The 27,174-nt window shown below is 34.0% G+C and overlaps 1 protein-coding gene across 1 annotated transcript in view; it reads left to right on the top strand.

Moving 5' to 3' along the window:
• Positions 1–10,553, top strand: part of LOC145670202 (nose resistant to fluoxetine protein 6-like) — a 143,750-nt gene extending 133,197 nt beyond the window's left edge. The window contains exons 12-13 of the mRNA XM_081738580.1: positions 5,186–5,294; positions 8,513–10,553. Coding sequence (XP_081594706.1) covers positions 5,186–5,294; positions 8,513–8,718 — 315 coding nt within the window. The 3' untranslated portion in view covers positions 8,719–10,553. The remainder of the gene's footprint in view (positions 1–5,185; positions 5,295–8,512) is intronic.
• Positions 10,554–27,174: the final 16,621 nt, after the last annotated feature.

The following is a 27,174-nucleotide window of genomic DNA, read 5'->3' as shown; positions in this document are numbered from 1 at the left end:
TCACAAACTGAATACAATTTTCACCCAACAGCTTTCCTAATGGCTGAACACCCTACGAAAGTGGCAGCGGTGGAGATAGAGAATGGCCGGGCCTACATAAACGCACTGAAGAAATAAAATATTATCTGCCTTCGAGCGGGCAACCTGTCTATCTCAGGCGCAACACGTCTCTAAATACACACTTTCTTCATATATTTAACTATTTCTTTGCCCATGGCTCATTAAATCGCAACTTCTCTAGTGTCACTTTTGTGTAGCACAAATTTTTAACTACTGATCGTATCTGCCAAAAATTTCTTTAAGTTACAGGGTGAGCGGACAAGCTTCAGGTAATTCCATTATCACAAGCATTTATGTTAACAACATACCAGCAGGATAGAGAGAGAAAGCAGTGAACGTTCTAAACATCACCCCCGGTTTATAATTCCATATTTAAAGTTTACTAGAAGGGTCCTATTAACCACAAACAACAGAGCCAATTTCAGATTTTGGTACACAATAGTTAACAATACTAAAACTAACCTAACTACTATAACTAACAAACAAAGAAAATAAATTCACACAAAACAAAAGAGATTTGAACGAAGATTTGATATGGAGAGGTGCTAAGCTAAGCGTAGATTTTCGATATTTGAAGTTCCAACAGAGACAAGTGGAAGTGGAAATGAAGGGAGAGGAAGGACGAATTCTATCACCCAGGCGACTGGGGACCCATGCTTGACCGGAAAGATTTACTTTAAACAATCATGTTTCTAAATTCCATTACTCTAAAGAAACTCATATAATGTTATTTTTATCATTGTAGAAACAATTTACAATAAGCAGGCGTATATATTAATTTATCTTTGCTCCCCCCCTTTTTATCTGATATATATATAAAAAAAATATAAATTTTCGAAAACCAAGAATTTAGTTCCTAGTTCAAATTTTTAAGGTTTGTCACGGTTTATAAAACATCAGCCAATTCGTCCGAAACTAAATTTAGACGGCAGCAGTCACTTCCCCTACGCCTGGAATCTTCCGAGTCACATGACCCTTCCGGATTTACAATTTATCTTCTAGATTTACTCCAGCCGCATTATAAATAAAAAAAAAAGCATTGATGTTACCTTGTAATCCTGGAAACTAACGTTCAAACCTTATCCACTGCAAACTAATCCATTATGGGTGAAGCACGTGCATCCTCACCATGCAAGAGGGAGTTGTCAATTTTGTCGTAGTTGATCGAATTATTACACTCAATCCATAGCTGTCCTTCAGGTTTTCTCCCACCAACCGGTTTTGGTTTCACTAATAAGTTTGACTTACATATTACACTGCGGTTAAGTGGATTTTGTCAGAAATTTCTCCCTGAGTTGGCTAAGACGCTCTCACCACTTCATGATGACGCGGAAAAAAAAAAGGACGCTATCCCCTACCGGCGAGGATAGCTTCACTTCGCCCCCCTTATTTTTCAATTGGTAGGTTTAAATACCGGAGGATGTTGGAAATTTAACATACTTATTAACCTATTAAATGTGGTAAAATAATTACGATTAAAGTAAAAATATTTAAATTACAACTACTTACTTGAATAAATCCAGTTTGAAATTTTAAATTTTCTCTTCTTAAAAAAAATACTTGATATTTGTTTGTTTTTATTCTAGCTTTTCTCACTTGGTGGCAGCACATTCGCGCACAGCGAGGACTATAAACGAACACTTGATGTGGCTTTGGATCGAACTCGAAGGGCGCCATTTTGGGTCCTCAGATCCCAACGATCTCATACTAATATAAACAATTATACATGAGCGGAAAGGGACCGTCTCAATCTATCTATCTATCTATATATATATATATATCTATATATCTATATATCTATATATCTATCTATCTATCTATATATATATATATATATATATATATATATATATATATATATATATATATATATATATATATATATATATATATATATATATATATATATTAATGTTTATTTTCAATAATGCTTACGTCATTTTGAAGTTTGTACATTTATCTATTTTTCTACATAATCGCCACTTTTGCCGATGAATTTTTGTAGGTGCTGTGGCAGTTTTTGTATGCCCATATCATACCAGCTCGCCCCAATGTGTTTGAGGAAGCGTTAAAACTCATCTTTCACCTTGTCGTCGTTGCTGAAGCGCGTTCTGACCAAGTTTTCTTTCAATTTAGGAAACAGGTGCTGGTCACTGCACTGCCCAACCTTCGCGACTGACTCGAAAATTGAGGCTTATTTGAAAATGAGGGGAGGGGGAAGAACAAATACAATCGTGTTGCCAACACTCGCACGAGCAGTTTCTCTGCGTCTCCAGCGCTTTGGAGACTACTTTTGGGGTTACTCTAGTAAAACTAATGCGATGAGTTGGTCAGTAAGAGTATAGGAAGAGAAGGGATAATGAACTAAGAAATTTGGTCATTAACTCGAATTACCACCACCTCTTAAACATCTTTTCTTTAGTAAGAAAATTCAAAAGATAAAACATTCTTCAACGACTGGACTGATAAGACCAGATCTGCAACAATCACAAGTCAGATAAGGAGGTGTAACAATGTTCTCCAGCAAGGGAGGTTGAGAGTGGGGAATTTTTCTTAGTTTATATTTCAGTTTGTTGAAGGACAAACGTTAACCTACCAGAAGCTTGTATTTCTTGAGCATTATATCCATTAAATATGTAATTCTAATTAAATTGGGTCTTATTTTCACGTCCAATTTTCCAGTTTTTATGTCCTTTTTTTTTAAAAGATATTTTTAGGTCTTTTTATGGGTCCTTTTTAGGCAATTTTTAGGTCTTCAACTTCCGAGTCCTAATTATTAGTGTTTAATGAAAAAAATGTCCAAAGATGAGGCATACATCAATAATAGATTTCAATGAGCTGATCAAGACTGTATGGACAACAAAATAAATATAGACCTAAAAACTAATACTCGTCGCAAAAAACCACAGTATTCTTCTAAGTAGCGCTTTCGGAACACAGTTTCCATCTTCAGCTTAGAAACAATTCGAAGAGGATTTAAAACACAAGGGAGAAATATTGATAGCTAAGAAATGGTTAAAATGGATTTAAAATACGTAAAGCACAAATCTTCTTGTCAGACATGAATACATGTTAATGGGCATTCACCGGTCACTGTTCAATGTTGTTCATTTTTTTTTTCCTTTCGGACAGCGGAAATATGTACTCCAAATCGCATTTATGTCTGCTTTATCCAAATTGAATGTAAGTTTCTCTTTATGAATGTAATAGGCTTCTTTGATTTTTCGCTCAGTTATTGTGTTGCTTTGTCTATCAAACATGAATTAGTAATATTATGGTTATTGTCTTTCAAGTGCGATGCCAATCCGGATAACTGTTGTAAGCTACGAGATTTCGATGTGCGAATGTGTTCATTTCTGACAAGAAGATCTGTGATATATTTTAAATCTATTTTAACCATTTTTTTAATTATCCATTTCTCCCCTATGTTTTAAATCCTCTTCGAATTGGTTCTAGGCTGAAGATGGAAACAGTGTGTTCTGAAAGCGCTACTTAGAAGAATATTGTGGCTTTTGCGGTGAGTATTAGATTTTTGTCCAGTTTTATTTTAAATATTATCACTGCTCGCAATAAGGCGATCTTTATGGACAATGTTTATATCCTCACGTGCAGTTTTGTTGAAGGTCGAGATTTTTATCTAATGTAAAAATTGATTATATGCAGAAACGATGCCATCTATTAAGATAAAATTGATACTGAAGTATACGCTCGTTAGATTTTCATTATGACACTAGATTTATTTGCTGTGTATGTTTAAAAACAAGGAAAAAGAAAAAAAAAGAAAGTATACTGTTATGTAGATTATTTCTATTGTTTGACATCTTCTAAAGTAACATACATACTTCTAACAGTGTCAAACACAACAGTGACACACACAGTACAAACAGTGACGTATACCTCTAATAGTGATACACGTACTCCAAACAGTGACACAATACTTCTAACAGTAACATACATACTCGAAATAATAACACACATACTGCTAACAGTGAAAGACATAGTCCAAACAGTAACACACATAGCTCAAATAGTGACACACATAGTACAAACAGTGACACACACACAACGTTGACGCTCATACTAGGGATGGCCAGAACCGGTTCCTGGTGGAACCGGTTTTCGGGTCTGAACGGATCCGGTTCTAGAAGATCCGGTTCCGGAACCGGTTCTTCGGATCCAGGTCTAGAACCGGTTCTTCGGATCCAGGTCTAGAACCGGTTCTTCGGATCCAGATGTGGAACCGGTTCTTCGGATCCAGGTCTGGAACCGGATCCAGAACCGGTTCTGAAAACCAGATCTCCAAGAACCGGTTCCTCGTGGAACCGGTTACGCTGGAACCGAAACTTTGTGACCATCCCTACGCTAAACCCGAGCTGCTGCCAGGCTGTGAACAGTATGCTAGATGAAATGGTGGAAGCGACACGCAGGCGCCCAGGCAGCGGCAGCTTGTCTCATTTGGCTAAATAAACTGGGTAACTGGCAAACTCTGGCTAAACAGGCAAACTGGCCAACTCATTTGGCTAAACACCCACTGGTGGACCAACATTTTTCCTGGGGGCACAAGCGGGTCTGGGCGGGGAAGGCACAAGCACATGGTCCTTTTTGCATTTTTTGAAGGTGAACTTTCTGATTCCTTTACGGGTCTTTGGAGGCTTTCGGATCCAGGTCTGGAACCGGTTCCTAAGATCCGGTTCTGGAACCGGGTTTTCAGATCCAGATCTGGAACCGGTTCCTAAGATCCGGTTCTGGAGCCGGGTTTTCAGATCCAGATCTGGAACCGGTTTCTAAGATCCGGTTCTGGAACCGGGTTTTCAGATCCAGATCTGGAACCGGTTCCTAAGATCCGGTTCTGAAACCGGGTTTTCGGATCCAGGTCCGGAACCGGTTCCAGAACCGGTTCTGAAAACCGGATCTCCGAGAACCGGTTCCGCCCGCCGGAACCGGAACTTTGTGGCCATCCCTAGCTCATACTACTTGTAAATTGTGAAAAAACGAATACAATGCAATGGTACAAAAGGAACATGAAAAGTGTGTAACATAAATTTACACAAAATATATATACATTATGTGTCTTCAAATACAATAGATAGATATAAATATACAATAAAATTGTTTTCTATTTTAGTTTTGGATGACAGCAGCAGATGTATTTGTTGCTTACCTGATGGCTGCAATACTATGTGCTATGTTTGAGTTGCCCTTTGTGCATTTAGCCAAAATTATACAAAATAAAGGTAAGATCATGTTTTCATGATTACTTTTAGATTATAATGTAAATAAACAATAACATTGCACTAATGATAAGAGTCTCCATTTGACACAATATATATATAATCTCAAATTTACGATAGATATGCAGGGGGTATAAATCATTATAAACTTTGGATCATATATGTTTAAGTTTTCTCCTCAACTTGAGAAATTAAATTAAGTTCAGTTATACAAAAGAGCAAATGTACACTGAGAGGAACAAATAAAGAACTAACCTTTCAAATCAATGTATCCCACTGGCATATTACAATCTATATATTTGTAAAAATGAAATGAAATGAAATATTTCAGTTTAACGTCCCACGATTATGCCCTATAGGCTAAAGAAGAAGATGATTAAGGCAAGTGAATGATGATGGAAGAACTGGTGGAATGGGAAAGTGGGAAGAAATGGGAGTACATCAAGAAAACCCACAATTTATATATTGTGTTTATGTTTTATGTTATTAGATATTTATATATTAATCAGGAGGTCAATGATAGTTGACAACTAGATAATGCGCCTTTACTATGAAATATCCATCACGTTTCCCCGAATCACTTAATTCAGCCTAGTACATATCTCTTGGATGAGAGATTTACTTGAACTCTTCTTTTACGCTGAATCAATTGACACATAATGACATTCTCGCCTTTGACATAATGCGCCATAATGACATTCTCATAATGATATTTGAATTGCTTTCTTCTATTGAAATTCTGTCATTTGATACGCTGTTGGAATCCCAAGTATCATTTCTGAACTCACAAAATTATTACTATTTCGCAAGTATATAGACGTTGATGAGTTTGTCATGTAGAAATAAACAAATGTTCCTTTCATTAAGAAAGAACGCAACTTAAGTATAACCGTAACTAAAGATTGTCAAGAACACTCTAAAGTTTTACGATAATTGAAAACTCTTTATTATAGGCTCTAAACGCAAAAATGCATACGAACATAAAAACATGTATATTTCGAATTTTTTTCTTTTCCAGCTAGCATCAACATTGTTTCTCATATTATAAGGAAAGCAAAAGTAGATAATATTATTGTGTCTATTCTACTAGTTAAATTAGTGAAATATTTTACTGGAAATTGAGAGTTTAAATAAAGGCGAACTTAAGAAAAACTCAGCTCCTATAAAATGGATTTGATCTTATATTCGTTCCTTCCGTTCAATTCGTTAAAAGTTGTACTAACGTATTTTAAACTGTAATGTTTATTAGTTCAGTACTATAGTTAAATTACGGTACCGCTTTATGATAAAATACCTGTATATATCACTGTTCTGTGAGAAGAGAATCTTCTCAGGGACAATAATTGGATACGATTCAAGGTTTTCTTTGGAGAGCATAAGTCTTTTTCTTTTTAAATGGTGAGTTGTATCCATTAAACGTTAAAGTGTATTGCATTAACTAACTAAATATAGAATAATAAATTGTAATGTAATATTGTAGTGCCTCAGTATGGGAACTAAAATATAGCACATACAGGGTCGGCCCTAGGCAATTTGCCGCCCCGTGCTATGACATCATTTGCCACAGCCACCCTTTCTCCAGAAAAGACAAATCTTAAAAGCCACGATTTCATGTATGCAATCCCATCATGGATAACGAAGGGTAGGGGAAACCACTCGCACTCAGAAAGGCCAAAACACTACAAATAAAATCTCGTTGCATCTGTTTTCCTTTAAATAATAATTATTATGTTAGTGAAGTATAAAGCAAACACACTTGCAGATGAAAGATGGTATTTTTTTTTTTAAATAAAATTATATATCGAGCTTCAATCTCTATATATCAGTTTGCAATTCTAATGCAACTAGCTCTTTTATCTTTATTTTTGATTTTCCTTCTACATCTGTTTAAAAAGAATTAAAAATACTTGTTTCCATCTTCAATGATAAGGAACTTGTTTGTGACAAAGGCAAGACTAGTTTTCGTATCAAAACAGTGATAACTTACTACATTGATCAGTGTTCGCTACTCTTCGAGAATTGAGTTCTTGTTTTTGACAACAATCAAGCAATTCCATGCTGCGATTTGTTTGGCCATTTGCTTTAGCACTGTCCATGTGATCTTAAACTAATGCGACCTAAACATGATTTATGAATGTAGTATTCAAATAGGAGGTCAGCTTAGTATATTTAACCCTTTCCCCTCGAATGCGGTGAGAGCCCCGACATTCGAGATTTTCCTTTCCACTCGTATGTCGGGGCTACCCAGCACTAATTTTGACGCTTTAATTACTTGCATGTCGACAGAGTCCCGCTTGTATGATTTAGTCGACAACTTCTGCCATCTTTTGGCCGTCTATTCAACTCCTTACTCGGCTGTTCCTGCCTTCCAGTCTAAGATACAAATGCCACTACAAAAAGGTCCATTTGGTCCACTTGGCATGACATGACAGTTCCTGAACTGAAGGCATTTTTGGGTGTAATACTAAATATGTCACTAAATCCTAAACCAAAAATAGAAGATTACTTTTCATCTTGAACATCTTGACAACAAGTTTAGAGATTTTTTGTGCCAGGACAAAATGTAAGCATTGATGAAAGTACAGTGGGGTTCAAAGGGAGAATAGTTTTTAAGTGCTACAACCCATAGAAGGCAACCAAATGGGGGCTACGAGTATTTGTATTGGCCGACTCAAGTACTGGGTGTATCTCAAAATAAATCCGAGCTTTCTGTGTCAAAACAAGTTTGAGGGGAAAGGGTTAACTACCATCATCATAAAGTCTGTTTCCAACAAGAAATATTTATTTTAAATAATATAGTTATGACAGATTTTGCCGCCCATCTAAACTTGCCGCCCCGTGCAAATGAACGTGTTGCACATATGATAGAGCCGGCTTTGAGCACAGGAAATAATTACTTGAAAATTTTTGAATAGTTTCTGTGCTCAGTTTTCATACTTCATTACCTTTGACGATTAATTTTAACCCTCATTAAGTTAACTCAGAAATGAAAGGATTGTTTGAAATTTTGGAAGTAAATGTATATTTAATTATTTAATTAGTTCTCGTGTATTTAAGTTTTGAAGAATGGAATACATTTAGAGGATATTTAGAAAGAGTTAGATGACAAATATAAACTACCAGTGTAGGTATAATATCTGTGTACAGTGAATATAACAGTGTCGTGAATAGGAGTATAGTCTAATACCTCACTCTCAATATTTATTTATATTTTTTTATAGGACAGAGAAAGAACAAAGAGAATACAGTAAAGGATAAAAAGAGAGCATACAGCAACAACAACACAAGAGAAAGTTCTCCTGTTTTGCAGCGACTAATGTCATGGCCGTGTGGACCATTTGAAGAAAATATGAAACCATTTTATGCTTCAAACATATTTCTTTCAAACACTGAAACAAGAAATATATTAGGTGAAAAAGAAAAATAAATTTAAGAGAACATGAGATTGTTCTTATGCCACGGATAATATAATGTACCTTAGTTTTATTACGTTGTGATCAGTATGATAGAACGTAAGAACGTAAAGAGCTGGATAAGGTACCATTAAAAACTTTCAAACACTGGTTCTTGATAAAGTATTATTAAAGATGGTCTTTGCTGTTTAGCATTGCAGTCATAAACAGTATACATACATAATACATATTCCTGTATTATAGATAAATAATACATATTCCTGTATTATTTTAAATATATTTTAATATAATATCAAAGGGAGATTATCGTATGGCATCAGGTATAAAAGTGTACACAATATTACAGTATATCATACTCATGATTTTTGAAAATATGGTGTTAATGATGCGTTTAGCTAAAAGAGTAATTGTTAATATACAAAGAAATATGCTAAAAATTCATAATCATGATAAATCAATATTATGTAATGGATTCACAGTCTTGGGTAAGTTTCTTTAAAACGTAACTCACCATCATTATGTTTCTTCATGATAGAAAAATGACTAAGTTACTTTACTACTGTTTAATTACTTGTTGAGATTAAATAAAAGAAACTTATCTTTAAGTATTCTCTAAAATTTATCAGATAATGGTTGATAAATATTTTCTGCCTACGTAGAAGCGACATTTTACTTGTCTTGTCTTGTCTTGAATACCCTTGCGAGGAATATTATAACTATACGCTGCAGCTCATGCAGCCAAGTCGGCTATATCACTAAAATTGTTCTTAGTTTAAAACACATTGTACAAAATGGCCTGATCCAAGATGGAAGATTAGTCTGTTATAAGTAGGTTTGTTTTTCTCATTTTTTAATGTAATAAAGGGGGAGTGGTGCCAAACGTTTTAAAATTGTAAAACATATTGAAGATTGTATTAAACATAACATTGTCTAAAGTAAATAATTGTTATAAGTAAAAGTTAATAAAAAAATTGAGAGCTAAGCTCCCTTATACGTATCGACTAGGGCGCCATCTTCTTCCCGACATTTTACTTTCCAATTCATTTTATTTCTTGCACTCTGTTACGAAAGGTTAGTTTCTTTTCCTTTCATTTTCTTAAGTTGGAAAATGGAAGCCAATTTGCTTCTTCTCCCATATTCAATAACATTATAGGGACGTAAAACAAAAGATTTCATTTCATATTCTTTTTCAATATCATCATTTTCTGAACAGTATCTGGATGCTTCTTTCACACAGTAACTTCTCAGTCAAAAAGTGATATCCAAAAGCTTCTTAACTTGACATATTAATTAAATAAACAAAATTCATTCACTAAGAAAACAAACTCTGAACTGATGGCAAATCTTTTTAAAACAATAACAATCGTATAGTGCATATTAACTGAAATATTGATTATTATTTCTTGAGCAGCAGAAAATGCATATGACACTTAATTCCTAATTGCAAATACTAGATTTTGGAAATCCTTTCTCCAAAAATATAAGAAATGATCTTTTCTCTTTTAATGCAAATCTCATATTTTCTTCTTTCTCTGTACTTCAAATTTGCAAAATACAGTATTGTAACAAGTACTCGCTACGGTTGTTTCAAAAATATTTTAACGTGTTACTCTGGGACATAAATAGTAATGCACTGTTTTTGTTCCAATGCTTCCCAAGACTGTGGACTCATGTCTAAGTAGAAGTAGAAATTGTCTTTAGATGAATTCAGTATCGATTTGATTCATTGTAATAATATACTTTTTAATGGAATTAATGTCAAGGTCGTTTATACTTCAAAGCTTAATACATTTCTCACAATCGGTTTATTAGATCAATTATTTCAAAATATTCAAGAATTAGTAGAATTCAGCTTTTGAATGTAGGGTAAATTTTCTAAACTGCATTTTTATAATTCGTAACAATGTTTCAGATTGATCTACAGACATGAAAATATCGACTATAACTATTAAAATATAAATGACATTCATTGAGATGAGCGAGCAAAGCTGTTTACTATTTATTTTTGCGTGTTTTGGTTTCAAAACATTCAGCTTTGTTTAGCAATCTTTAAAGGCGTGCTATTAAGAGGTGAGAGAGGAGATTTTTGAATTAACCGTGTCGTTGAGGAACAGTAACTTAAAATTGTTTCATATATTGTTATAGGAACCTTTGTCATTGTAACTGCCCTTTAGTTCAATATTTTGCAACCAGAGAACATTACTTGTATCACCTTACCGCTGAATTATGGACATAGTACAAAACTAATTTACAACAATGAGATACCGTTGCGTTAATATTTCGTTTCGGATAAAGTAAACTTAATCCTACAATCAGTGTCTAATGTATAATTTAGAACTATTAAGAGTGGTCGTGCAAATTCATCGTCTCGTTGAATGCATAGTTAATAACTCAGAAGGTGACCGCTCATTAATACATTTGTCCATTCCAAAGGGTAAAGTCAAGAACTTTTATTTTTGTGTGCCGTTATATTAAAACTCAAGTGTGTTCTTGAAAAATGGCGGCGAATGATTCATTCAGTAGCCTTAACATTAAAAACTAAATTTTTACGTGTTGTGTGCGCGTTGTTGTTAAGTTTGCTCATCTCAATTTGGCACTTCTAATGCTACTAATATATATTTCCATTATAAAAAAATATTTTATTTCAATGAATCATAATAATTATCGTGAAAGTTTAACCAAATATATTTATACATCTATTTACATTCAAAACGCATATTTAACATGATGAAAAAATAAAGTATGGTTATACATTGTAAATATCAGTATCTAAACGTTTAAGTTAACAGTGTAATCTCAAAAAATACTGATAATTTGTGCATAAAATATCCTGTCATACTGTAGGAGATTCATTTTTAAACTATCATTTTCTCATATTCATACTTAATACTGTAGGTCTCACATATTTCTAAAAATAGTGCAATAACTACACAAAATTTTGTAAGTGAAATTTAGACCAAAGTTCTATCTAGTCTGATGAAGTAAATCCTATAAAAAACATTAGCTTTTCATACAGCTTCACTGAAGGAAAGGAAACTTCCTAATATTTCACAAACATGAAACTTAAATTAATTTTTAAAAATAGCTTTACGTATTGTAAACATTTTTAATAGTTCAATTTGTAAACTAGAATTTCCTTTTGAAAATACTTAGACAATAGCGTGAATACTGTTTTTTGGTACAGATAAAAGAGGAACTTGAATTCTGGTTATGTTGACCAGTGACGTAGTCACACATGGTTCAAGGATTCGATCTAACCTATAAGCAAAGATATTTTAAGTCTTAAGAATAGATGGTAATTTCATTTTATGTGTCAGTTACATTTGTGATACATTATATTTTAGTAATATGACATTAAACTTACCTGGGATTTCTTTAAAAGTAGCATTATATCAGTTCATTGACAATTAATTGACATGAATGATTACATAATAAAATTGATTCATATTCTTCCACAACAAAGTTCTGTTTTGTACTGTTGCTTCCATCAATTTTTAATGAGCTCATTGTGTGTGATATTATCTTCTTATCTTCTTCACCATAACCGGTGTAAATAACGTGCACCAGACTTTAAGTTCTAGTGTGCTAAAAGTGTGTTAAAATTGAATTATATATATAAGAAATTGAATTATATATTTGAAAAATTGTAAAAATATTGCCTGAATTATAAAATTAAATAACTGATAGAAAGTAGAAAATTGATACAATTATGTCAAGATGGGGAATGTATATTGTCAAAATCGAGAAAATATAAAATTGTCATATTTGGGAATATATGAATGATAAAATCAGGAACAGAGTTCCAGCAGGGGAAGAAGGCCAGTTACCCAGATGATCGAGGAAACGAAATAGTGTAAGATGTTTTTGAATGTGTGAGTATTAGTAAATGAGTGTATATATATATATATATATATATATATATATATATATATATATATATATACTACGAAATTTCCACTTAATCCCCTTCCTCTTCACGCACCACACTAAGAGATGTTAACACTTCCATAGTCAATTCCGTGTGTGATATTCATCGAGAATTAAGTATAATATGTTCCATGGTAATCAGGAATTTGATATACGTGTATAATGTATTCAACAATGCAAAACTGTTTAAAGGAATTTCTGAAAAACATCTGATTATTAATTACATATGAAAAGCTAATAAAAGTAGACAAAAAATACACTTGAAAGGAAAAGAACTGAGTTTACTTACTTTTGTGATAGTGAAATTACATAATGTAGATTTAAAAAAATCGCATATCAATCATTGTAATCATCGAATCTCATAATCACTATATATGCCAATAGTATAATACAACGATTTGGCATAATGTAAATATTTAAATGTATGCTTGAATTTTAAAGTGAATTCTAAGTAAAATTGGTAAAATATTCAAAATCTAGTGTATAATTATTGAAAAACTATTAAAATAATTTTAAGTGATCTGTTTACAGTATTTTACTAATTATATATATACATGTGTAAGGAAACATTTAAGTTTTGACCACAAGTGTGTATATTTTTCTGATAATAAACTTTATATATATACATATATATTGGAAATAATTCTTTTTTATGTTTATTCTTTTCTTTTATGTAAAATCTAACTGAAGAGGGAGAAAGCAGTTCCTAAAACTAGACCATAATTTTCTAAACTAGTCCGTAATTTTCATTTACAGTTAAAGTTCCTTTAGATATATTCGAAGTGCTATATATATATATATATATATATATATATATATTACAGACTTCAATATAATGAATCTGTTGAAACTAATGAGAATATTGTAAGGTTTCGCATGTCTTCACACTAGGCTGTAGCCATGTGTTTGTTAAACGTGTTTGCAGTAAATAAATACAGCGCAGACGACAGTACCGAATCGTCAACAGTTGGCAAGACGGTGATCAACGAAGGTAGCCGACATTTTAGGATAAAAGACAGCAGCACACTCCAAGAATCATCCATTTTTCAAGGTTGATCAAACCACCAAAAGCCCTAAGGCATCTGGCCATTGAGAACACCTTACCCTCTCACGACGCTTGGTCAATTGAGAGATACCTTATTAGTGCACAAAGGAATCGAGGGAATGAACAGCATAGAAGTAAGTAAAAATTAAGAAACTTACTAAAAATGTTTTCTACCCGATTTCCTGAAAAAAAAAAAAAATATTTCAGAAAAGTCCCGTCGTAAAGTCCAGCAATAGTCAGGATGCACTCCACTTTCCTTGATAACGCTTTTCCATTTGAGAAATATCCTGATGAAAGCGTTCACCATGTTCATCACTAATTGCACCAAGGTTATCCGGGAAGAAGTCCAAATTGTCGTTCAGGAAATTAAATTTAAGTGACATGTTGCATCCCATACGGGAATATGATCTCACTAGTTCATGTACAATATTGCCATAATTATCTGTCTTATGATTGCCTAAAAAAGTTCTTGCACATACTTACAAAGGACATTGAGCATGACATTTTCTCAACATCCCTGAACAAGTCAACAAAATTCTCATCATTCATTAATTTCCTAATTTGCTATTCTGCAAATATCAATTCCTTTACTTTAAAATCACTGATCTTTGGGAACTTTTGTCGCAAGTACATGAATGCAAGTGATGTTTGGTCCATACCTTTTGCAAAGTTTTTGATAAGTCCAATTTAATGTGCAGTGGAGATAACTACAAATTTTTAGGGTCAACAAGAGGAGTGAGTGTTCGCCACATTTTTATGTCCAGCCAGCAGTTCATTGCAAGAAGGCCATTTTTTCACAATAGTGATTTTTTCTGTAACTGCTGTCCCACTCGCATAGAAAGCAGCAGTACTTTGTATACCTCGGCTGCATGCCAAGTGAAATAGCAATTACCTTTAGATTTCCTCAGATATTCTATTTGTATTTGTCATATTGGATAAGAGTGAGAAGCAGTTTAAAAGTCTCATAAGTCTCCTTAAGGTTATCTGCGTGAGCAATCGGAACAGAAGGAAATTTGTTCCCGTTGTGGAGAAGAACTGCTTTGAGACTCAATTTACTAGAATCTATGAACAGACGCTACTCATTTACGCTATACGCGTGGCGAAGAGTCTTCATAAGAGATTCGATATTGTTACAAAAAGCACGTCAACTTCCTTCCAGAAATAGTCAGAAAAATTAGCATGGTATTCATCAAAAACACTCTTTTGCATCGGAAGAAAGAAGATTACATCCATTCAATCGCGAAGCTAAAAGCTCAGATTGCTGCTGAGACAAATTTAAATCGCGAAGAAGATCGTTGAGATCACCTTGTGTCAAAATGTGTGGGGTATTTGATTCACAGGGTAATTCAAATGTTGGGTCGGAATGAGTGGATCCCCTATCTTCTGAACATTCTTCATGCTCGTTACCAGATTCATCGTCACTCACTATCACATTTTCTGGAGGCACTGGTACCGATAATTCCTCACTGTGGCATACAGGTCTCACAGCAGATGGTAAATTTGGGTATTGCACACTTTTCTTTGTTTTCGACGTAATTCCTGCTACTTTTGCCTAGCTGGAATACCTTGCAGACGGCACAAGTCACAGTAAAACTCATTACACCCATTACACTCATTACCATTTCCGAGAAAGTTGTACATGAATTTGATGTATCACTTGCACCTATTCCCATTTGAAAAATCGAAAGTTGAATACAATATGGTGGATCAAAGATAGCGGCCGGAGTGTCAGAGAAGCGGTACTTAATTCAATTTGTATTGTATGTGTCCACATTCACGTTCAGTTACATCTAAAGAAACTGAAAGCAATTTGTGTGTCCGAGCGTTATAGTAGTGTATGATTGAATTCCGGATATACGCGTATGAAGGCCCATAAATATGCAAATTACCGGTATGGGCCGCTAAAATTAGTACAATACACATTGAGCCGCGGAGAACTTTACATTTGAATCAATTTTACACGAATTCTGAGGGGACACTTCGCAAATGCACCTTGTAAGTCTAAAGAGTTGACCTAGATTTTTACAACCCTTGAGCCTGCTTATAACGAAAATATATTTTCCCTTCATTCTGTTGTTATGTGTGTATTCCCTTCATTCTGTGTATATTCTTTAATAGAAATAATTATCTGGACATTGCAGCCAAGTAAATATACAAGTGGAATGTAGAAAACAACCATAAAATATGACAAAAAGGAGATAAAAGAAAAGAACTGGTACTGTATGATGCCAGATTCAAGGCTGTAGAGGTCAACAAAAGAGTAACAAAAACAAACGAAGCAGAATTAATCATGCGTTCCTGATGTAATGGATAGTATCACGGAGCTGTGTGCCACTATTTATTTTGTCATGGGTTCGAATCTTGTGTACAAAAATCACTGATTTTATTATTATAAAGAATCTGCATTTTATTGACAAGAAGTCCATGTATGAATATAAAAAAATCATATCACAGCTATGTAATATACACAGCATTAGAACATACATACAAAAGAAAACCTCAACTCCTCCTTTTGTCTCTAATGTATACTCTTAAACAAATTTTTAATATTTCGCGCATCGGGAATCATTGTAGAAGAAAATAAATGGCCATTAAATTGTGTCAATACTAGCAGAAGTGTCAGCTCTGAGTACGGGAAGAATTATGTGTAGTAAATATAAAACCAGAAATTTGAATATTGTAAAAATCGTCCTCTTTTTTCCTCTTAAGATTCGGAATTTTTAAAAATGCTGTCACGTATTTTTAATGAACATATTATGTACCAAAGAGTCTAGGCTCAACTTAAAGAAATCATATATTGGGTATTTTCTTAGGAGTGGAGTTCTTGAAAACGCTGAAACATGTATTTTCTTACATTTAATAAAGAGTTTATATTCCGAATTTCACATCTCCACCTTGAGCGAATATTCTGTTTCGGCATTTTCTAAATAAAAAAAGAGCAATTTGGATATAGAAACGATTCTTTTTCTCTCAGTGTAAATATTTTCAAACTAAGAATTTTCAGACCAAAACTTTCAAAGTGAAAATTTTCAAACTAAAAAATTTCAAAGAAAATATTGAAATTAAAACAGAAATTTTGAAACTAAAAGTTTCAAACCATATTTTCAAAATAAAAATACCAAAACCAAAATTTTCAAACAAAAACTTTGAAAATTTTTTTCAATGGGTGTAAGAATTTTCAAACTAAAAATATTTGAACAAAATTTTCAATCTAAAAATTCAAACCAAAACTTTCAAACTAAAATTTTCAAATAAAATTTTCAATTAAAAATTTTCAAACCAAAAATTTCAAAAGATCTTGCAACTAAAAGTTTTCAAACAAATATTTAAAATTAAAAATTTTTAAATCAAAATTTTTCAAACTAAAAAAATCAAAATATTTTGAAACAAAATTTCAAATCAAAATTTTTAAACAAAAAATTTGAAAACAAAATTTTCAAATTTTTAAACAAAAGTTTCAAATAAAATTTTCAAAAAATTTCAAATTAAAAAGTTTCAAACCAAAATTTTTGAAAACAAAATTTTGAAACTAAAATTTTCAAACTAAAAGTTTTCAAACCAAAAGATTTGAAACCAAAATTTTTCATACTAAAATGTTTAGAAACAATTTTTGAAATAAAAATCTCAAACATAAATTGTCAAACAAAATTTTTAAAAAGTTATCCAAATTTTTCAAAACCAAGACACTTTTAAATTACATTTTCAAAATAAAATATTAAAATTAAACAGTGATCAAAAATGGCAAGGAAAGGTTTTAAACAATATACGAGGCAAAGATTTGAAAGTGATTAGTCAATCAGATCACATTAACAATAACTTGCCGATGATGAACCAATCAGATTGTACCAACAATAAGGATCTTAGATGGTATGTTGTGACTAAAGTTCAGTGCTGTTGCATATCAATTTATTTATCAGGTATCATAAGTTAAAATTTTAACATTATACTGAAATTTAATGCTAGAGGTAAAAACCAACCAATCAGATTTGATTAAAGATAGCTTTCTACCAATGATCTTTGACTATGGGTTGTGACTAAAGTTCAAAGTACGACATTGATATTATTTCATATCAGTCAATGTTAATGATTATCTATCAGGATCGAAATTCTAAGAGTTTCACACCAATAACCTTAGACTATGATGTCACTAAAAATGGAAGTGTGAAATTTATAAGATGATGTGTCATCATACTCAAATTTGAACTTTGGCAAAAAAAAAAAAAGTTGGATCGTCCAAATTTACCAGTCATAGAGAATGATTTTAAAATGTCAACATTTAATGAAGAGTCACATATTTATCCCGGTACTCACGTTCAATGAGAAGACAATCTATATGGTTGTTACAATTTATTATTTATGAACGTTAAGCACAACAAACTTCGCATCTCATCCTAGAACATTTACTGAAATTTGTTTCATCACAAGAGACGTGCCACTCCCAAAATTTAAGAGAAGTGTATCAATATACCTGAGTCCTATAAAAAAGGATTAATCATGTACTTAACCATATAATCACATGTTGTAGTTAGGTCTCATCTAAGATCAATTAGGTCAATAACCTCCAATTTTAAACTAATGTTCTACCCATAGAAGGGAATAAGCAGAACCACCTAAATTTACATTGGGGTCTAGAGAACATTTACCGAATTTTGTTCTTTGGTAATTCCTAAAGGATCCCGCATAACCCTTATGGAAATTGGACTTCAGTAGAATTGCTTGAAACCGTGATATGTTGTAGATTTTGTGATCCTGAGAAAAAGTCTCAGTGAGCACAACCACCAATCACTGATCGTTTGGCCACTACACAGCCACTTTTTTTTTCAAAACAGCCGAAGATAAAGATATTCTGGATTTCGGTTAAAACGACTGAAACTGTGATATGTTTTAGATCTTGTTATTCTGAGTAAAAGTTTCAATCGGCAAAATCACCAATCACTGGCAGTTTGGAACCGAAGATAATGATATTCTGGCTTTCGTTGGAAATGACTGAAGCCATGATATATCGTAGATATTTTGATCCTGAGAAAAAGTTTCAATTGACATAACCACCAATTGCCATTTAAAAAAAACAGCCGAAAATATTCTGGATTTCGTTGGAAAAGACTGAAACCGTGATATGTCAGATATTTTGATAATGAGGAAAAGACAGAATTGAATTCAGGCAAGTTCAACGACTGAGTCCTCCCCTAGAATATATATGCCCTCCTAGAATATCTATACAGATACATTAAAATATTTGCTTTTTTCTGTTTATTTTATTATTTTTTGGAAATAAAAGTCTTAAAAGCAATTTTTTTTTTAAAAAGAAAATTAGTTTCTTATTTTGCCCAACCTACTCTATTGCTCTACTTAACAAACCGTGTTCTCGTATAAAGTGGAAATTAAATAAAAATAACTTGGATATTAGATACAGACGCACACAAACGCTTTACAAGGTTAATTAGGGGGGAAATGGCAATATGTTGGTAATAAAGTCGCGAGTTTTGTTGTGACAGATTCCTGCTGCTCTATTGCAATCTATAGAATAGAGCCACCCCCTTAAATTTTATTGCTCCCCTTGTACAAAAGTCTGGGAAAAGGTTTAATGGAGATAACCACCAATAACCGACCGTTTGGCCGTTACGATGCTTTTTTTTTTTTTTTGGAAACAACCAAAGATAACGATATGCTGGATTTTGGTGAAAATAGCTGAACTCGTGATATGCTGTAGATCTTGTTATCCTGAGAAAAAGTGTTAATAGGCACAACCACCAATCATTCACCGTTTGGCACTACAGGGCCACTTTTTCGAAAATAACCGAAGATAATATTTTGGATTCCGCTGGAAACGTAGATATTTTGATCCTGAGAAAAAGTTTTAATGGGCATAACCACTAATCACAGAGCGGCCACTTTTTGAAATGAGTCGAAGATAATGATATTCTGGGATTTTGGTGGAACTGAGTGAAACCGTAGAAAGATTTAGATCTTCTCATCTTTAGAAAAAGCCACGAATGGGTGCAACATGCATCAGTGGATAATTGGTTACTACGTGGCTAGTTGTTTTAAAACCGTCTAAGTATCGATATTCTGGGATTTGGGTGGAATTGATCGAGGGTCGGGTTCGAACTTCGTCATGCAATCCTGACTCGGCGTTTCCAGAATTTTTCACACATTGTCAGTTCCGTCAGAAAATTAAGTGTAGACTTACAGTACAATGACCCTTGCTGATACCTTCCTCATCCCTTTGACCTTTTCCAGGACATAGGTAAACTCTAGTTGCACATGTGTCTCTATAGACATGGGACAAACATCTTTCATAGTAATATGACATTTCGATATTTTTACCCGACGTCAGCCGACAGCATAGATGCCAATTTACCTTAATGTCCATAACGGAAACATATACACAGTTTGCGTATATTTCACCACCGAAGTATCTTATTCCATATGATTACGTTGAAGTTTCATAGATATTTCTAGACTGCTTTGGCCACTGTGATGGAGCACGTGTCAAGTCAGAGGTACAACAATTCTAGGCGAACACAGATCCGAATACGAGACAGGGACGTTAATGACAGGCTCATCCGTTCAAGTGCGTGGCATTCGTCTGTGAAAAAGAACTGGAAAACGTCAGTCAGAGCGTTTACAGCAGGGATTGAACCCACCTTTCCTCAGGATACCAGCTTAGTGTCACTGTACACCAGACAGTAGAGAGCCACAACAACTGTGATAATAACAACAATTGACATTTACATTTTCTTGCACAGATTTGCAATTGTCACCTAAGTCCGTCAAGTAAGGGGATAGGCAACTTTGAAAAGGTATGGGAAGGGTAGCGCCCAACACCATTTTAGCATCTCGATATTCACCTTAGAAACAAAGGAAAACACCAGGGGCGCCCGAAGAAAATTTTCTAGGGAGGGGCCCATCTCCATGGTTGCTATACTATGTCTGGTATTTAATATATGTGGTTTGCTATATTACGTATACATTTTCATGAACCAGAGGAGGGCCCGGGCCCCACCCTGCCCTCCCCTTCGGGCGCTCATGGAAAACACCGAAAACCACAGACAGGATTGCCAGCCGGGACCGAACCTCCTGAATGCGAACAAATGCTCTACCAACTGATCTACAGTTACTCGGTACCCAGTGATGAAAATTTTCCGGAAAATTTACCGATTCATAAAAACATACACCTCTTATTCCTACATCGTTGTTTAGCCGTGATGTGAGGTGGAAAATTTTCTTCTACATTTTTCCAGAAAATTTTCCGTTCTTAACAAATATCAGTGATCAATTAACAGTTCCTCAGTATTCATAAAATTGATTGAAATCATGTATAGAAATGTTAAAAAGTGAAAGATTGTTTAAAGAATCTGAAAATTTTCATGGCTCAGATAATTTTCAGTACTATGTAGGAACAAGTGAAACAATTTTTCATGAATCGACTTATTTTGTGTCTTGTATGGAAAAATTGAAAAACTTTTTATGAGTCGGAAAATTTTCATCATTTTGAAGCAAATGAAAAAGTAAAACAACTTTTTGTAAATCGGAAAGTTTTATTGCTCTGTAGAAACAAATGAAAGGAATTTTCATGAATCGGAAAATTTTCATCACGATGTAGAAACAAGTGAAAACAGTTTTCATAATCCGGACAGTTTTGGATATTATGTATAGTGAAGTTAGGTGGAAAATTTTCCACTATATTTAACTGCACATTGAGTTATACAATTCCTGTAGAGGAAAATTAGACAGCAACAAATTATAATTTTCCAATTAGCTTTCGGCAACCAGGAAATTTTCTAATATTTCAAGTTGGGAAGTAAAAATTTACATAGTATTTCTCTCACCCTCTCTCTCTCTCTCTCTGTGTGTGTGTGTAAAGTGCAACATAAGTGTGTGTAACATACATCGAGTTCGTAGAGAACAAATATCTCATTTCAATGTTTAAAATGTAACAAGAAATTGAAAATAAACCTTTGTGATTTTGCAGGGTACTTTTAGTAATGTTACTATGTGTATAATCGGAAAATGTATATTTGTGGTAAATTTCATAGGAAAAGAATTATAAATACTGTACAAAAATTAGAATGAATAAAACAATATGTTGCTAAATGGACAAGAAGGTTTTATTTTCGTTTTATTGTTCTTATTTACTGCTCTCTTGACATGAAATTTGCCATATACATGTCTTTGCCGATCATACACGTACTAACATTGTAAGAAATACCGGACGAATTCGTTATCAAATTATATTCCGATAACAACATATTTATAGACATACGACAATAATTTTCGACATGAGTGTACTCTAACAAATTTTAAAACGGTAGCTATAAAAGGAAACAGTCCTCTGTATACACTCATAAAATCACATAACGTGTTAAAGTCTTATGAAAGAAGACAAATTAATTAGGTCAATAACCGAACATGAGGCCGTACTAATACAGTATCTGACAATTTTATACCCATGAAAGGGAACGAAGTAGACTGCCCAAATTTATAATGGATTCTTCAGAACATTTACCAATTATTGCTTTTTGACAATTCCCAAATTGAAGGAGTGGACCAATGTACCCCTTCCAAATTTTCAATGGAAGTATCAATGTACCCATGCTCTATGAAAGAAAATAGACTCCTTTACACATCCATATCATCATATCCACCAAAGGGAATAAATTGGGTCAATAACATCCGAAATTTATATTTTTGGCAATTTTTTAACCATGAATGAGAACGAGATGGGTCACCCAAAATTATAGTGGTACTTATTACGACCTTATACTACTATACCAAATTTTTAAATTTGGCAATTTCGAAAATTTAAGGAGTGGGCCAATGTACCCCTCCCAAATTTTCAAATGGATGCACCAATGTACACTCATGTCCAAAATTATTGACGCATGTCTATAAACATGTTGTAGGAACATAATTTGATATCGAATTCGCCCGGTATTTCTCATAATGTTAATATGTGTATAATCGGCAAAGACATGTATGTGGCAAATTTCATGTCAAAAGAGCAGTGAATAAGAACAATAAAACGAAAATAAAACTTTCTTGTCCATTTAGCAACATTTTGTTTTACTCATTCTAATTTTACTCATTCTAAAATAGATACCATTTTCTAATTGGTGAATTGGTAAATTTCTTTTCCTATGAAATTTACACAAATACACATGTCCCGATTATACACGTAGTATCAGTATTAAAAGTACTCTGCAAAATCATTATCAAATTATATTGTTACAAGAAGACAGTTATAGATATGCGACAATCATTTTGGATATGAGTGTACCTATGTCTTATGAAAGAGAATGAACCCCTGTAATAAGACTTCATCAAAAGGGATAAATTGGGTCAGAAACTTCCGAAACTGGAATTTTTTGCAATTTTTTACCCATGAAAGGGAACGAGATGGAACCCAAAAACTTACAGAGGTGCATACCCTGGTCCTATACTACCATACCAAATTTTTAGTTTTCACCATTTTCAAAATTTAAATGGGTGGTCCTACGTACTCCTGCCAAATTTTAGAGGGGTGATCCTAGTTACCCCTAGGTCATTGGCCCCGGGCCAAGGTCCTTGACCTTTGACCTTTAAGTAATTAAGCCATAGAGAGATCCCTACTACGTACGTGATGACTGTAGGTCCATTCCACAAAAGGGATATAATCTTTTGTACTCACCCAAACTTCTGGGAAATTGCTTAGCCTGCGTTAACGCATGAAGAAAATAGACAGAATACATATATCAAATTAGTTGGTTTCACGCAACGAAAAAGGAAGAAACACAATATTCAACAGGTTGCTACATACGTGTAATAAAAACAATATTAGGGAAGAAAAAAGTATTTTCAATCGATTTCCTGTGTGACTTTCCTAGTTTACCATGTATTTATCGACTGACTGTGTTGGTAATCTTATAAAGCGGAGAGATAATATCCATACATTAGTTCAGTGACCTGACAGATACCGGTATTGTGCACGTTAGTGTTTTATTAAGCTGTCAATTTCGATTATTTTGGGGTGAATTGGCCCATCTTTTAGTGAGTATAAATGCTTGTTTTTTATTGTTATTATTCAATTTGTGTACTTACCACTTTCTTATACTTTATTCGTTGTCTACAAGTTTAATGTGCTTTCAAAGAAGTTGATCCAAACGTCTCGTCGCTGAATCCGTAGCTTTTCAGTCTTCGGTATGAGAGACATGGGTTTGATTTCTGTTAGTGTCGGATTTACGTATAAGCTAAAGAAACTATAGCTTGCGGGTCCCATTCTCTTGAAAACCCGCAAAAAGTATAAGGAAAAAATGGATGTACATTTCTAAAGTATAAAATAAAATAAAATAACGCACATCAACAATGTTTTTTTTCTGTGAGTGTGTGTGTGTGTGTTTCTTTTCTTTTCTTTTTCTTTTTTTTCAGTTTTACATTCCACGATTATGCACCGAGGCTAAAAGAGACAGTGATAATGATATTAATGATAACAGTGGAATGACGAATGTGGAAGAAAACGCAAGAACCCAGAGAAAACCCACACACACAGTTTTTGTCCACCAGAAAGTTCGCTTGACAATAGTTAGAATTGAACCAGGAATCCCACGTGCCAAAGGTGAGCCCGCTATCACTGAGACAACATGGCCCCCATGTTTTGTGTCATGGAGGCTCCTAATGAGCACCTCCTGTTATCTTGTTCCCTAAAATATCACTAATTGTCTCAGTTCTGTATATAAGGTGATTATTTTATGCATATGAACTGCTGCACGGCAGGAATCGCGTAATTTGCTCAAGTATGTTTTGCTCAACCATTAAAATCTTGGACATTTCCTCAAGTATCTTATCTTGCTATTGATCATGAACTGGAAATCCATGACAGACACGTAAATCTTGGCTAATGGCCAGAACCGGGGGTTGAGATTTTCATATATGATAAAATATATGCAGGTTTGCCAGAAGTTAAATAAAAATTTTACTATGATTTTTTTATTAATAAGATTGTTTTTCATGAATCATTTATGTCAAAGAAGATCTTAATATTCCTAAAGTTTGTGCATGCGCTTGCAATTTAGGACCCAATCCTAGCAGTTATCACATTCTCACTATCATATGTTCCCTATTACGAAGGTAAAACACTGTATCTGAGCAATTCAAGGTACAAACTGGATTTTTTTCATTGCTTAAAAGACATAATTAATTACAGATTATATTTATTTAAAACAAACTGTCCTTTTACACCGTATGTACAAATTCTTCAATAAATCACATTAATTTCTTAGGTTATGTACAGTATAAAAATTGCTGTATTGAAGAAAATTATATTAAATTTTCCATTGTTTGAAACAAAATGTTTTATATGTAGAATATAACAAAGATTAAGAATAGTGTTAGACAAGAGGCGAGATTTAAGGCTGTTTCATCTTTAAAAGGAGGCGTGAAAGTGTTGTCTTTTAAAAACGTTTTTATTGTAAGAGTTCGGTGTCATCTCGAAAATTCTCCGTCGACATTATGTTGGGTAACACTAATAAATAAGTGGAAGTGATTTGCTCATCCCTAGATCATACTTCTTTAGCTAAAAAGAAACGTGAAATTTGGACAGAATATTCCTTGGGTGTACTCAACTAGCTTACAAAGAAACGAAAGAAAGTGCTTATGGTATCGCGAGCACATAACATTTGATGCTGCGTTGTCATGTTTGGATTTGTTTTACAAATTATATAAGAGACTGTTTGTGTTACATAGAGAGGCAAATATCAAGAAATATAATAGACGTTTATTATAACACGATTAATTGCCACATTTTGATTTTTAAAAATACGGGAAGATGTTTTTGTATGAAAGGGTAAATACGAGGGTCACTACGAAAGTTTTGAGATACGCATTGTTGTGGCACAGTATTTGAATTCCAACAATTGCGTTCGGTAGTGGTATCCAAAGCGAAGAAGCGAAGCAAGTTTCAACTCGCCTCGCTTATCGGCGTGGCCGTATCGCTTTCACTTGTTTGTAGATGTGAGCAGTATTCGGCTGTCTAGAATGGAGCTCGAAAGGGAACATTTTCGGGCAATGATCCTTTACGATTTCAAAAGTAGTTTGAACGAGACACAAAGCCTTGACCGTTTGCAGGGGGAATTTGGGGACCTTGCTCGTTCCCGTGCTACAATTTTTCGGTGGTTTGGTGAATTCAGAAGATATTCTGTTAATGATATGATACACATTGTGATCATATCTACAGTGATAAATATGTTAACTGGAAATGGCTCATTTCTACTACTTCCGGTGGGCGAAACACCTCCATGAACGAACTCCCTCGAGATAATCACTCTATCTACATGGCAAAAAAAAAGAATTTAAAAAAATTCGCATCCGTTCAAAAGTTATCGTGTGGAGTAATGGATGTACGGACGGACATACTAACATTATAATCTTATAGGAACCACTACGTGATCCTAACAATTGTAATACTTCGACTAGCTGGGTGGTTCGCCCTCAGACTCTTGCATCTTATAAACCTACAAGCATACCGAATTTCAGTTCAAATCTAACCTTCCTGAATGCCGAGATACACTGAAAATTTCAAGCACCAGGGAACTTCGCTCCCAAACCCGCGTTCGATCGGCCTACGGATTCACATCCCATGAACCTATAGAGTACCGAATTTCAGTTCAAATACCAAGATCATGCCTCTAATCTTCAGAGATCCGAAAAATATGAACATATTGTAATAGTGATCCTCACCTTTTTTCTTTCCTTCTGAACCAAATATATAAAATACGAATAGGGTGACATTATAATTGCAGTCCCTACCTTATTTACTACCACTTTTCTTTCTCTTTTTACTAAAATATCAGATAACGCTTAAACAAAAGATGAAATGAAATCTTTGAGTTTTATTTCCCACGGTTATGCCGGTTAGGCTAAAGGAGATGGTGATTATGAGAAATGAATGAAAATAGTGGAATGAAGAAAGTAGGAGGAAACGGGAGAACCCCGAAAAAACCCACGCACACGGTATTTGTCCACCACAAAGTTCACTTGGCGGGAGCAGGGTTTGAACCTGGAACCCCATGCACCAGAGGTGAACGCTCTACCACTGAGCCACCGCGGCCCCTAACGCTTAAACACATCTCAAATTAGTTTAAATGAGAAAGAAAAACACCAAATTTCAAGTCTCTAACCTGAAATTGAGCAGAGGAAAGAAAGAAAGAAGAGGAAGAGAAAATATGATAAATCAGATGAGAATATTCGAAAGACGTGCGCAGAATATGAAGTTGCCAAAGATATTAGGTAGTTTCTCAAAAAGATGGCTTACATTCAAAAACTAGAGTAAAACCAGTGAAATTTCTTAAGGAGTGCTTTACACAGGGTGCGAATTACCGGGGGGGATGAGGGGAATTTTCCCCCTCAATCACATTTTGTTCCCCCCCCCCAAAGAAGTCAGCTGAAGTATCCCCACCGGGGATGCTCGCTTTCCCCCTCAAACTATGCTTAGTATAACTCCAAATTTCACTGATTTTTGTTA

The sequence above is a fragment of the Thermobia domestica genome, chromosome 14 (assembly GCF_964235325.1).
Source record: "Thermobia domestica chromosome 14, izTheDome1.hap1.1, whole genome shotgun sequence".
NCBI lineage: Eukaryota > Metazoa > Arthropoda > Insecta > Zygentoma > Lepismatidae > Thermobia > Thermobia domestica.
Note: the sequence above shows the minus strand (reverse complement) of the source record. Positions and strands in the feature narration are given on the sequence as shown.